The sequence below is a fragment of the Scomber scombrus genome, chromosome 9 (assembly GCF_963691925.1).
Source record: "Scomber scombrus chromosome 9, fScoSco1.1, whole genome shotgun sequence".
NCBI classification, from domain to species: domain Eukaryota; kingdom Metazoa; phylum Chordata; class Actinopteri; order Scombriformes; family Scombridae; genus Scomber; species Scomber scombrus.
In genome coordinates this window covers 14144177-14158588 of record NC_084978.1, presented here as the reverse complement: position 1 = coordinate 14158588, position 14412 = coordinate 14144177, and the positions used below count along the sequence as shown (strand labels likewise).

At 39.1% G+C, this 14412-nt stretch overlaps 1 protein-coding gene across 1 annotated transcript in view; it reads right to left on the bottom strand.

Moving 5' to 3' along the window:
* The window catches only part of kdrl (kinase insert domain receptor like), a 43661-nt gene that overhangs the window by 10617 nt on the left and 18632 nt on the right, over window positions 1-14412 (bottom strand). Inside the window, exons 12-25 of the mRNA XM_062425929.1 lie at window positions 14206-14314; window positions 12771-13055; window positions 12448-12594; window positions 11682-11810; window positions 10520-10620; window positions 10004-10133; window positions 9231-9335; window positions 6968-7081; window positions 6676-6764; window positions 6365-6518; window positions 5504-5601; window positions 4720-4842; window positions 4404-4515; window positions 1312-1411 (exon numbers count right to left, since the gene is read on the bottom strand). Coding sequence (XP_062281913.1) covers window positions 1312-1411; window positions 4404-4515; window positions 4720-4842; window positions 5504-5601; window positions 6365-6518; window positions 6676-6764; window positions 6968-7081; window positions 9231-9335; window positions 10004-10133; window positions 10520-10620; window positions 11682-11810; window positions 12448-12594; window positions 12771-13055; window positions 14206-14314 — 1796 coding nt within the window. The remainder of the gene's footprint in view (window positions 1-1311; window positions 1412-4403; window positions 4516-4719; window positions 4843-5503; window positions 5602-6364; window positions 6519-6675; window positions 6765-6967; window positions 7082-9230; window positions 9336-10003; window positions 10134-10519; window positions 10621-11681; window positions 11811-12447; window positions 12595-12770; window positions 13056-14205; window positions 14315-14412) is intronic.

The window sequence follows — 14412 nt, the reverse complement described above, 5'->3', positions numbered from 1 at the left end:
TTATCTGCTCAACACACAGACGTGCTCAACAGCCTCATATGTTTTTCATCATTCATGTATTAGGGGTTTGGGGTCAGGGTCAAGGTGTCAAAACCTGAGCTTACAGACACATGATCAACTGCAGACCTCTTGTGGGGAATCTAAGTGTGTTACTGTGCATCCCATTTGAACCGATATCAGCAGTTTTTTTTTAATTTTTATCTTGGCTTCAAATCAGAAGCCGGCTTTACAGTCATAAGAATGCAAAGTTTATAATCTGGCAATTCAATTTTCATCAAATGGGTTGCCTGAATCAAGCCGGAAAGTACAAGAGATTATTGGCACCAGTTGGTCTGCATTTACAGATGTTCTGACTGAAACCTACAGTCTGGATTACATTCTGCATATCATTTCCAATCACTGTCTTCTTTCTAAAGCTGATAAATTCATTCAGTTAGCTTTACTTGGCACAAGATGATTTAAAATGCTGGACCTTTTGATACCACATCATTATTAAGCAGAAGTGTAGTATTATGCTTTCAAAACAAATAAGATTTGTGGAGTTTGACTACATGAGTCATCCTAAATGAAAACCAGACACTATGCACACTGGGCCTGGAAACATGTAGGACTGCACGTGTCTTAAAAGTTTAGGCACTGGATAGAAAAGCTATAGTATTCTGCATCACTGACTGACAGCACTGATACCAAGGAAGGCTCTTCTGTGGAAAGGTTCTTCCACAGATATTTATATCTAGCACCATCCACCAGCCACTACTCAAAAAATATCCAGTCTCTGGCTCTCATCACTCCTGACATTCCCTTTAAACATGGTGCTTGGTTACATCTGTCCCACTGTCAGTCAAAAAATGTCTCAGAGCTTCAAGTTCATGATCACAGAGCCAATCAGTAGCTAATGTTTCATTCTGCAACATTCAGAGCAGGATAACCCATGATGCTTATCAGGCAACCCTGACCTTTTGGTACAACCACAAAGAGGTAGAAAGAAACACTGGCTCCTCTCTGTTGTATATTGATATGGGACGCTTTCAATTGCTGCCAGCCAAGGTTATGGGGTATCAGTTTTGTTCACTGATTGATCTACTCCTTACACAGTTTTGTTTTCTCACGAAGAGCAAACCTTAAAATGTTTATACTCCTAAATGTTTTAAAGAAATATTTGGCAGGATATGGCAGAAAATTAGTAAGTTAACGTTACCAAACACTATCCACTTCACTCCACTAACCCTGACTTAATTGACATGGACATTGTGAAGGAACCTTTTTCTTTAATTTTCTGCTTGCCAGACTATTATTCATATGAATTCTCACATTTCAGAAGAAGAGTATTCTGGGGCTCTCATCCTGGTCCCTTCTTTCAGCCTGCAGCAAAATTCCTCATCAATTTGGACGCCAGGGTACGGCGAGGCACCTGGGAGAGGAGAGAGAGGGAAATGCTCATTACAGAGTTATTGGTTGTGTATAAAAATACAATACACACTCTGTTTGTATAACTTCATAATGTAGACATGATGGAAAAAATGGAGACATGATGTAGGTTACAATCACACAATTAAGTTTTGTTCCAATAAATTACATTTACATTTTAAACTCAAATGAAACATTATATTTAAGAAAGTTGAGTCAGTAGTCAGTGTCCAGTGTTTTCTACACAATGCTAATACTGATAATAAACAGGGAGTGCAATGCAAAACCCCCCAAAGTGGGCCGAATAAGACATGAAACGCAGATTGACCCGAGAGCCATGGTGAGACCCTGAACCAGAAAGGTGGAGGCTGGGGTGGTGGAGGCAAGTTTTACCAGCAGCAGTGTGAGCAATGTTGGAGGGATATTAGTGAAGGTGGGAGTCATATTTAAATGGTCTGCCTCAAGGTGTGAATGGCTGTGATTGGTGTGAGACTGATGGGGTGTGCTGATTCAATCAGTGGCTGTCAGCTGATTATAGCTGGGGCGCATGACTTTCGTGTCCTGCATGAACTAACGCGTTGCTTCACCTCTTGCCAGTAGTTTGCTACAAATTAGAGGCAGAAGCTGCATGGAGAATGTTGGCAGAATGGAGAAAAGCTCACATTTACTAGGCACATCAGACTTCTTTTACTGGTAAATGTGAGAACGCTTCCTCTGAACAAATTCTTGCAGGCTTGTTTGGAAAGTCATGCAGACTGCATAACAACTTCAAAATACATAAATGCAAACTCCAACAAAGTTACTGCTGAGTCATGAATCTGTTAAATGTATCACTCGTCAACCAAAAGGGAAACACCACTACTTCTATTTACATTTGAGTTGTAATGTTGGCAATAAAATGTTAACTTTGAGCCAAAACCTACCTCATGCTTGGCTCACTGTGAAAACATACAGTCATGCACTAAACCAAATTGTATCAAATATCTTATTTTGTTGGCTTTGGATAATGCCACCTATTCTGTGTAATCATGTATTATATTTTTGTGTGCTTGCTTGAATCCCTAAACACAACATAAAATACCATCTTTGTAGCTTTCCAAATTTAGAGGGAAACCACAGATTAAAACCGGGCACATTTCAGTTTCCTCTGTCACAATTAACACAGTCTGTGTTCTAGTTGCAGCCGATGAACACTCCACACAAACTGTCTACCACAATGTGACGGTCAGTGCATAAACATAAGCCTTAAATGATCCTTAACACCAACTGCAAAGTGAATTCTAACTTTTGTTTACACTTTTTAAACCCCTTAAAGCCAATGTTATTTAAATACTTACTCCAAATTAATACCAAGGTCCTAAATAAAACTAGATTTTGCACAAAAGTTTACATGTGGTGTCTTTAAAATCTGTTTTTTGGACATTGTATTTAAAATGTTTGTCTGTTATGTTTAGAAATCTGAGATTCAAGATACATTTGATGAATGTTTTGTTTGAATGAATAATGTTCTGCGTTATCTTCTGTGCAACTGAAGGGAAACTTGTAAACAATAGAGAGTGAAATTTTGAATATCTTATTATACATACATCATAGAGTTCAAAGCTGCCATCTGTGTGTTTCTGAGAAAGAATATTCTTTCATCTCATTTCCTATATAATTATAATCCAAACAATTCCAACATCTGATAATGTGTGTATCTAGTATGATAAACAGCTGGTTCACATTTTACCATCAACACTATACTAACAAGGTTATGATATTTAAACCCACAAGACAGAACTGACACACTTTTGGTTCACAGAGTGATCTGACAAAACACACTTGGGTAACCGTCGAACGTTTGACCTCCAAACATTATCAGGTTGCAAAGCTCAAGTCTTTGCCATTTTTCTTGGTCATGTTGTATCCTTGTTTCCTGATTTATTTTTCTGAGGGCCAGTTAACACTACCCAGATGTGTAAGTGTTTCTCTAACAGAAAATGCGGTGAGAATATGTCAAGAGTTAAGAAGAGGGAGGATAAAGAATGAGGGAAAAAGGAGAGAAAAAAGGAAAGGTGTCACAGTGACGTCAATGTGCTTTATATTTGAAAGAATATGCAATTTGACACACTTTTCTTTCAACAGCAGTGGGTGACGACTCCTTATGGCGGTGATTCAAAAGCACCACAGTCAAAAGTACAGTATAGCAATACATCCATTTAAGGCTTGACTGTTATGTTTCCCTTGCTTCCCATGGTGACACTTGAACATACAATATTTCATGTTGAGTCCTGCTTTAGAAACATGTGGTGAGATCTGTGCCACAGTGCACAGGCAGTCATGGGCTGACACACAATGCTGTCTTAATGGCTGCAGTGGTTTCACAGCATGGGCGCACATTTACACTGATCTGGCTGCTTGGTAACTGTGAGTTTGTGTTGCCAGCTGGGGAGAAATGGATAGCTTAAACAGGAGGTGTTTTAATGTCCCATGCCTGCACTAAAAATCACAGTCACTAATGTTTTTGCATGAGTGGCATGAAATAGTTTTCTTAGGCTGACAATGAAAGCCCAGGCTCTTTGTCCCAAAAGCACAATTACACAGTGAAAGAAGACTATTACGCTGTGCATCTGGTGAGGCTGCACAGCCGGGGGCACAGCATGGGTCCACTGAGTTAGAGCTGTTTTCTTACTGGAAATCTCTGATAACAACCCTGTGTCTCACTGAGCTGCCAGGCTGTATGTGGGGATGTTAAGAACAAACACAATCTACACATACATGTGAATTTCAGTATCTTCATGTCACTGGGAAATAACTATCATCTAATTACAGAGAGCCGTTTAAAATGTATTTGTATGAAATGTATGAAAAACTGTGTTGACTGTTTTTTATGTTATAATAAGACGTGTCTGAATATGTGTAAATGATCAATTTAGACATGTGATTTTTGCACAAGCCAAGTTAATTTGCTTCCTTGTATGCAAAACTATGAAACTACAATGAACCATGACACTTACCCAGAGAGAAGATCTCCCACATGAGAACACCAAAGGACCACACGTCACTCTGAGTCGTGTAAATCTTGTCAAAAATGGCCTCAGGTGCCATCCACTTGAGCGGCAGTCTAGCCTGTACACAGATATTGAGATAAGAGATCATTTACTGCCATATCTCACCTGTGTGGACATCTAACCTGTCAATATCACCACTAACTCTTCTGTCACATCTGTGGAGAGCCAGTAGATTTTAATTGTGTGAGCAGGTACTGCTTTTGATTTAGCTACGCTTCAATTAGGCTAGAATATACAACAAGTCTAACTTTAATAAACTTACATCTCCTTTGCGCACATAATCCGGGTCTTTGTAGATGTCTCTGGCAAGTCCAAAATCACAAATCTTCACAACATTATTCTCAGACAGTAGAATGTTTCGTGCAGCCAAATCACGGTGGATGCACTAATGAAAAAATGGAACAAAATAAATTTTATTTGATGCGACCTTTACGTGTACAAGTTCAAGTTATGTGCATGCAATGGACTTCACAGCGGTACACTGTCTGCTATAATGCATTTCAGCTTGCAGAGGAACACATGTTCAAGTCATCAGTGACATTACAATGGAGGATGATGGGTTCCATATCCAGGCTAAGAAATATTCTGTAACAAGTTATTTACAACAATAGCTTCATTGTCTAATCAGTCACATCCGCTCTGCCCAAACTTATGAATGATTTGAAAAATGAATGAGTTCTGGACTGATAGGAGTATTAAACGCTGGGCTTACAAACAAATTAATAGTTTAGTAAAATATGCCAAAGTATTTGACTATGTATTTAGTGTAACATAGTCAAATCAAAGTTTAAAAAAGTTTTAAAAGTTTCAACTATTTTTAACTTTGAATGTGAACAATTTTACCTCTACTGACTTTGATCATTTAAATGCACCAGTCAAGTGGTGGTGATCCTTCACTATACTGAGTAAAATGTGTCCAAATTTAAGCCAAAACGATCTATATATAAACAAAACACAACAATTCCTCAATAACTTTAATGAAATGTATACACTATTGTTTATAATAAAATACATTATCCTAGTGATTTGTATGAGGTAAAGAATACCTTGCGTGAGGCCAAGAACTCCATGCCTTTTGCAACTTGGAAACTGTAGCAGATTAAATCTTCCAATGTCATGATCCTCTTATATAAATCCTCAGATTCTGTGAAACAAGAAGAACACAAAGTTTTCCCAGTGAGAATATTTTTCATACTGGACATACATCACTTTTAAATTAACGACAATAAGCCTACTCATCTAGGTTGTTTAAAAAAAAAAAATGCAGTCAGCATGATCAGCTGCTTTCTACACCTGTCAGATAAATCAAGTAAGATCAAACAGAAATGATTCTCATGGGGAAACTGCAAATGAAAAGCCCTGGACTACAACATGTCATCCTAACAATTCATCCTGTCACGTACACATTATGTCTTTTAAACATCCTTTACAGATGAGAGATAAAAGCAAATTACAATTCCTCCTATTTCTCAGATGTCAGGTGAAACGTGTGGTTATGGGCCCGGTGTACTGGTCGGGGGTCTTATAGAGGATCTCACGAGGGGTCCTTCCACTGGCCCACCTGAGTAAACAGCTAATCAAACCAGTAATAACACATCAGGAACAACACGGACGACGTGCCGAGCTCAAGCTGAAGCCCGAGAGCAGAGTAACACTCAGGTCAGGACAGGAAATAAACAGACGCCTCCCCAGACTCAGTGGGGTGACAGTGGCTCCTGCTGCAGTGATTGTACTGCTGAACAGGAGGAGGAAACGTCCTATCAGACTCTGGCTAGAAAACAATTTGAGGAGAGCTTTCGGTCCTGGGCAGGAGGGGTAGAGCAGAAGGGGGGGGGGCAGCAGGAGGAACAAACAGAGGTGGGTGGAGTGCGGGGGTTGAAGGGAAGCAAGAAGTGCTTGACCTTTACCTTCTTCCTCTTCCTCTGAGTCGCAGTAGCTCTTATCTTCGATGAAGCCAGAGCTGGCTGAGCTTCCGGTGCTGGCCACGCTCTCCAGGCGGCGCTTCATAAGCTCGCTCAGCTCGCAGCCTGATCCTGATGGCACAACCTTACCGTCCTGGCTCTGACCAGCACACATAAAGTTTATCATGTTAAACGCTTGCGGTTTTCCTGTATTGTTAAAACAGTCACTCTTTGCTCACATTCCTAACAAGCATGCAGCCACAATGATGTGAACAGAAGAGTGCTGGAAAGTCTAAACCATGAAACTTGTAACTCACCTTGTACACAATGAAGTCATCTCTCTTGCTTCTCAAATAGTTGGACAAGTTGCCGTATTTGCAGAACTCCACTATCATCATCAATGGACCTGTTAAGATGTTAGAGTCTTATCATTATTCCATTGCTACAGCATGTGATGGTTCACAATGAAGAAAAGCTGGCAAGGTATATATGACAAATAAAATTAATTGACAATTTAACAAGCAATCTGCTAATTTAATGTCCTGAAAAATATGGGATACATATGTTTTTCATACTTAAATATAAAAAGTATTACATCTTTAAACTCACCTCCAGGCTTTGTGCAAGCTCCCAGCAGGTTGACCACGTTCAGGTGATGACCAATGTGGATCAGGATCTTTAACTCTGACATAAGAGCTTTTCGCTCATTTGATGTAGCGCCTCCTGTGATAACGTAAACACATGTAGAAATTTTAGCATTGGCTAATTACTATTAAACATCCAGGCAAAAAAGGTACACATTTTCACAATAAATTAGATTTACTTTTAAGCCTGTCTGATTTTGTTTTAAGATTTTCCAGCAAATTTTATGCATGCTTGGAATCCAAATTGTATGAAAAAATAATATGGAACAGAATCTTATTTTTATGAAGTAAAGATGGAAGACGAGACCTCTTCATTAACTAAAATAAGTCCATCTAATAAGAAGATTAAGTTAATATCACAAGCAAAGACAGTAGTATGAAAAGAATGAAGCAAGTCTGTTCTCAAGTTAAAAAGGTTTTTTTTTTCACACACAGAAGGGCAAAAAATCTTATTTAACATATCAAATTCAAAACATGGAACCAATACTTCAATTGTAAACATTTCCCTCACCTTAAATAGACCTATGTGTTTGTGTAAGGATAATTATTTTTCAATAATACAAAATTCCCACTACACAAACAGGAGTTTAACCATCTACTGTATTCACATTGGTGTACAAAGAGCAGCTTATTTATCGTGTATTTATTCTCTCTTCTTCTTGCAGGAGAAACATCTTACATATGCACAAGATTTAAAATTCAAATGAAATTACTTTAAACTCACTGACCCATTGAAAAACCTGTCTGCTGATGAGGATCATGTGATATGACTCCAGTGATTCTCCAGAGCAGCTATTAAGATGTGCTGATATATACATACATATTTATTTCATGTATGAAAAATTCAAAAGCTAATTAAAAGGCTATTATAGAATTTTCACATATAAAAACTACTGTGAACATTGAGATGATTGTATTTTTCCCATCATGCCTCACATATTTCATGAAAGAGTTCTCCCTTTGCTTTTCTTATGTGTAGAGAGGAAGCATGAAAAAAAAGAGTGAGCCCCGGAAGCTGGATCACCTTGGAATTTAATTTTGAGAGTTCATTAAATATAATGAAAAAATAATAACATTAGTTTAGAGCCAGAGATATGAACCTGACATAAAACAACACAACTGGGGGTGCTCACATTACATGCCTGATTTTGATACATTTTAACTATGATCATCTTGAATTATGACAATGAAAATCAAGGTGTAAAGTTTGTTTTATGTTGCTTACACCAACCAAATATTTACGAGTTAGAAGCTGAAGCAGCCAGGGAGCCTCTAACCAAACCACGGTCAAATTGAGGAGACCGGCTGCTTTCCATTAAGTTTGACCTGAGACTAACAGCCAGTGTGTTCCTCTCAGAGTTTGTGATTTATGCTGAGATATGATTAATGCTATGACAGTGACCAGTACATCTAACCCTATTTTTCATCCTTATACACATCATCCCCATATCACCAATCACTGGTAAGTCTGCAGTTTGCTTATCTAATACCACAGAGGAAAGCTTGCTTTTTCAAAGATAAGATAAGATGTAATTTACACATTATGTCTGGGGAATGGAATAGCTGAGTGTGAGTGTGTAGCTTTTTGGTTTTTCTTGATTGAATCCAACATTTAGGGCTCTCTGTGAATATCTGAAAATATGTTGGAATGGGATTCTAAATAATTCCTCCGAAACTCAATGCTGGAAGCAGGGGATAGTTTCCAAATGTTAGAATATAAACATACTTTTTATTGCTCCTTTTGTACTTCTATCTTACACGTGCAAACCCTTCATCAGCTAATCCGAGCTGTCAGATCTGCATACTTTTAATCTCTTCATCAAGGACGGGGTTAGAGGTCTTCGCCTTTACCTCTAACTGCACTTTCTAAGGAACAGGCATTGCTCTCTTGCTTTGAACCAATACTCCACACAAACATTAATTGCAGGCACATGTGGTGCTGTAGCTCATGAGTCTATAATGTGCACAGGAAATAAATCTTTTGTTGAAGTGACAGATAGCTGTTATTCATCTGCTATCCATACAACATTAAATGCTGTGATGTTATTGCTATATAGCGTATCTGGGGCATGGACTCAGTATTACCTCAAGGATAAAAACAGACAGGCCATATAGGCAAACTACAGTCATGTTATAAAGACTCATGATGGCTTTGTCAAAATAAAAGCCTGTTATTTTGTAATAATGTTAGAGTCACAGTATTAAATATGACATTTTTGACAACATACCTTTCAGCATTTTGACAGCAACAGTCTTGCAGGTTGAGAGCTTGTCGATCCCAAAGGCAGAGGCCTCCACCACTTTTCCAAAAGCTCCATGGCCAAGAGTTTTGCCTGGCAAAGGAAGACAGTATGCAATAGGTGGATCGACAGCGTCTGAGAGCATCCTGTCCCTGGACAAATCAGACTGAATTCCCTGTCAGTTAGGCTATGAGCCTGTAATTAAAACAACATGCTCAGGCTCTGATCACCAGGCTGTTTTTCTAGGGGATTTATGGTTCACTTAAGACTGGATGACAGCACAGGTCACTGATAAGTAATGACTCTACACACAAGCTGCAGGACGGATGACATCTAGTCATGTACTTTAACGTGGTTGTGTATGTCATTACAATTAACTACCTTTAAGATGAACTTTTAAGCTTTTGTTAAAATATTCATCTTTTTAAAATGCTGACTGCCATATGTGGTTGGACTTCCTATCTGTATTACTGCTATCATTGCACTGACTAGTCACAGGTATGTTTCAGGTATAATGACCATAAAAATAGAGCTGTAACAGTGATATTACTGCAAGATAGTGTAAAATTGGAGATGCTCTGTTGCATTAATTGCAACCACAGAGGGTTTTGGATTTCAGCTGTAAGAAAGGCCTGACTTGTACAGAAAACCTCTTACAATCACCCATCATAACATTTAGAGGACGTTAAGCAACTTACTGTGTAAAGTTGGAAACTCTTTTAATATGAAACCAATTTTCATTCAGATTATGCAGTGCTCACCTAGTCGCAGGCGGTCCCGAGGAAACTCCCATTTGCTGCTGTCATACTGAAGGAGGTCATTCTGATCCTCGAGGGGACACTCGTCAGGGTCAATGATGATCGATGGACCCATCTTATAGTGTGCTGGTTGCTGAAAGGGTTAGAGGACAAATTTGTATTTCATGATTATAATTAGGATATAGCTTTGAGATCATAGTTTTAGGGTTATGTTTATTTTAATCAGCATTCCTGCTCTGTGTAACATTCTTAGACAGTGTTTCCCTGATGTTCTTTTTGCATGAGCACATTATGTTCTCTTCTAACGGCAAACCGTAAATACAAACATGAGCTCAGCACTTCCCAGAAATGTGGAAATTATAAACATTTACTAAATTTATCCTTTCATACAACTATATTTCACAAGAGTGACTGAGTCACTTCCATAAAATCACCAGATATCACTTTGAACATTTGAACTTCTTGAAAAATGCTCATTATGTGCAGTTTCAGAGAAAATAAAGTAATGTAACGCCTTACCTTCCTTAGCTTGCGGATGAAGAGGATAAGCATGAGCCAGAGGAACGTAGCTGCAGCTCCCGTACACACCAGAATGATAACTTCAATGTTTGGCTTCTCTCCTGGAAAGAGAAGAAATGTCCTCAACTACACAGACAGCTTTGGTTAAAATCACTTTTCTTTTTGTGATCTCATGAATTGTAATATTATATTGAAAGGATGATTGTGATTAAAATAAAATAGCCTGTTAACAATTTGCACATACAGAGAGCCTGATTTCCTGACTGAAGATGCTGAGACTTCTATTTCACGTATTTTGTTTATTTGTATCTTTCTACATTTTGTCTGATTGATTGTATACAAAAGCAAGTTGAAACACACTTTGATGTTTATTTCTGGTTTGTTTGAGACATGCATACCACAACTTTTTCCTATAGTGTTTGCTTCCAAAAGCAGTTTTTCAAACCATCCATGTCGACACTCTGTAAGCTCTTATCACCTAAATCTGTACAAAGTTTCTTGTGGTTTTACTGTGATCCTGGACTAAAAAGCCAAAGAGGATGATGATGATAGAACGGATAACAATGACTATGACATTGAACATCAAAAGAAATCAAAGTGCAGCGTAATAAGAATTGAACTATTAGGCTATTTAAATGCCTGCAGATGGATGGATATCTCATCTACATTGCCATAACATTTACATGTCAACTCAATTTACATGTAGAGCATGTAGATCTTTGCTCATAATCTACTGTGTGTTTCCAGTCACTTGGCTGTTGAAGCAGTCAATCTCTTTGCAGTAATTAGTGGACCTCTTAACACTTCATAGAGGTCATGTCCTCAAGGTAAGGACTCTCAGCCAGAGCCCTCATCATAAAACCCAAGAAAGAATTCACTTAGCATTCCTGGCAGCCACAGATTTTCTGTCAGGGGAGACTTTTCATACTGGAGTCAGACCAGAGATATTTGTAGTAATGATGAAAAAACATTGCCACAAGGGCCTCTGAGACTTTTAGGTTCGACATGCTGTAAATGCTGTGGCTCTGCTGCTTGTTCTGATGATTAGTGTATTTGACATGATCTGTGCCCAGACTGACTGAGGCACACAGCAGTTCAAACTGAGCAGAAAGCCTCGTGGTTAGGTGGTTAACATCTCAAGGTGAAGTTAAGAATGACTTACCGAGCACAGTGACGACAGCACTTGTTTTCGCGACACCCTCAGCATTGCTGGCTATACACTCGTACAGACCCTCATCATCTTTCTTCACCCTTTCAATGGTCAGATTCCCGGTCTCTTCCAGTGTGATACCTGCAACACACAGGCTCACAGTTAAAGGGGGTAACAAAGTTTTAAAAAGACTTGTGCAGGTGCAGGCTGGCACTAGTGCAAAGCAGGTGTAATGTCATTTTCATCAGGTGTTGGCACTTATAAATGTGTGGCTAAAAACAAACCTGCTTGCACTGCAGTGGGTTAATGTGAGCAGTTGATGTTGTATTTATGCAGATCAGGTGATAATGATAATAGATCTTCATTAATCCAAAGTTAATACACCATTAACGTGAGATAATATTTAGTGTGGTTTTAAATGCAAAAGACTTATTGTGTGCACGCAAATATGATTAACTGAAACCAACCAACCTATTATTTTACTACACAACAGACTATATTTAAACACACTGTATTATATATACTTCAAGGTACTGCAAGTGTATGGGGACCACAGACAGGGACATCAGTGTATTATAAGATGGTACATCTGCACTCTGAATCATTTTGAGTTTACTTGTGCATCTCTGCCTTTCAATGAAGCTGTTTTCTCTGAGTAAATGTTGGTCTTCTATTAACAATGTATCCTTTTTCCTCCAGCCCTCCTTATGCCACTGGCCAAAATTATACAATTATTATATCATGATCATAGCACATGGAATACTATTGTCAGAGTTACCTGGGCCTTCTTTCACTGGAATGCCATTTTTGTACCATGTGATGTTGGGATGGGGAACTCCCAAAGCAATGCAAGCCAGCACCAGGGTGCTGCTACTGTTCACATCCTGATTAGTCAGATTTTGACTCAGCCACGGCTGTTTTCTTTCTGCACCGAAAGAAAAAATTATAATTAGATGCGCAGTTGCTGTGTTAGTCTTGTTTAAGACGGTGACTTCTCAAATGGTGCAAGGCTGTTTTCTGTGTTATTGTGTATGGTAATATACAGTAGCATGTGACGTTATCATTTGAGTACAAGTAGTGTTCTCATATCCTTTTACTTACCATTCACACTAAGTGCAGCGGTCTTAAGTTCAGACCTATTGTTGACCTTGTATGCCTCACACTTGTAACCTGTAGTGCTGTTTTTGGACACATTATGCAGGTAAAGAGAACGGGAGATGGAGTAGGGGCTGAACTTTAGACTTGACACACTAGAAGTAACTGTTTGATTCCTGGAATCCAACCATTGCAGATCTGTGTAGAGGTAACGAGAGGCCCGACAGGTCAAAATGACGTTATCCCCCGCGATGGCTGTACGAGGTTTGATGGCAATTCCCTCAGATTCATCTGGTGGGACAAGGTGGAGAAATGTGGTAAATCAGGGTGATGTCACAACATCCAGAGCACCAGACATGATTAAAAAGCATTTTACAGGAGTTTATGCCATGTGTTTTTACATGTATGAACAGAAACACGTATCCTCCTGGAACCTGTGTTGGACAAAAGTTTTGGACACAAATCTGCTCGTCGCAAAGCCAGGAATGTCAAATTTGCAGTTATTTCCTGTTTCATCACTGTTAATTGGAAGCACGTTGCCGGTGGACAGCATTGCTGATGGCGCTCCTGCAGTCATCCAATTGGAGTTAAGCTGAGTCTGGGCCCCAGGGGAACCAGACTGTGCTTGTTTATTCAGATCGCTGGAAAGCATTCTGTGTTCCGTAAGAGAAGACAGCTGTTATTACAGTTCTGTCCTCTTTTTTAGCAGCATTCCATCATCTTCCGCCTTCCCCGCCTCAGGAAGAAAGAAGGATTTCTCTCGGGAACTCTCCCACTCTGGGAGACAATTTTTTTTGCTATTTGGCATCCCGTCAATGATGGGTTCACCTACTTCCATCCCTCTCCAAAAGCAATACCTCACTCCTTGACTTTCCAAGAGATGTGAATCAGTCAAATGTTAAGGAAACGTGATTCACTTTGTTGCAGAGTGAACTGTGCTTGTGTGCAGTGACACCTCATCCCTGCTGTTATTACATAACTGTCTCAATGGATTTTCATTTCAGGAACATTTGGAAATGCTCAGATACACATAAAAAGTAAATTCTCATTGCAGAAGGTTCAGCGAGAAAGAGGAATGACCTGCTGGCACTGGAGCAAGAATGCAGTTATTCATAGCTGTTTTTTAAACGCGTGCCATTATAGCACTCCATATGGCTCAGGAGATGTTTGCCTCTCTTCCGCCCTGAAGCCGTTCAGCTACAGTGGAAGATGGTTTCAATTAATGCCCCCCTTTGGTTTCTTTATTGCACAATACAATCTGCACATTCCTTCCCTGTTCTTGCAGTTCATTACAATGTGTACTGTATGTGTAGATCATTTGAATGAATCCAGTGCACGGTATAGTCTGCTTTGCAATTATATTAAACCTGGCTGAGCATTTAAATTTGAAATGCTCATATTTCAGCTGTCTTTTTATGTCGAATTCTAGTGACCCACTTACCATCAACGTAGAAAGGGAACTGCATTGTGTTGGACCCAACCTCATTCTGGGCCACACAGAAGTAATTTCCTGACATCTTGGCATCTCCTATCACCAGGGTACTAACAGCCTAGATGGGATCAGTAGAGCAATTATTACTGATTATTCAAAGAAGAAAAAAAACATATTCAGATAAACAACACATGTATACCGGTAATATCACAATGC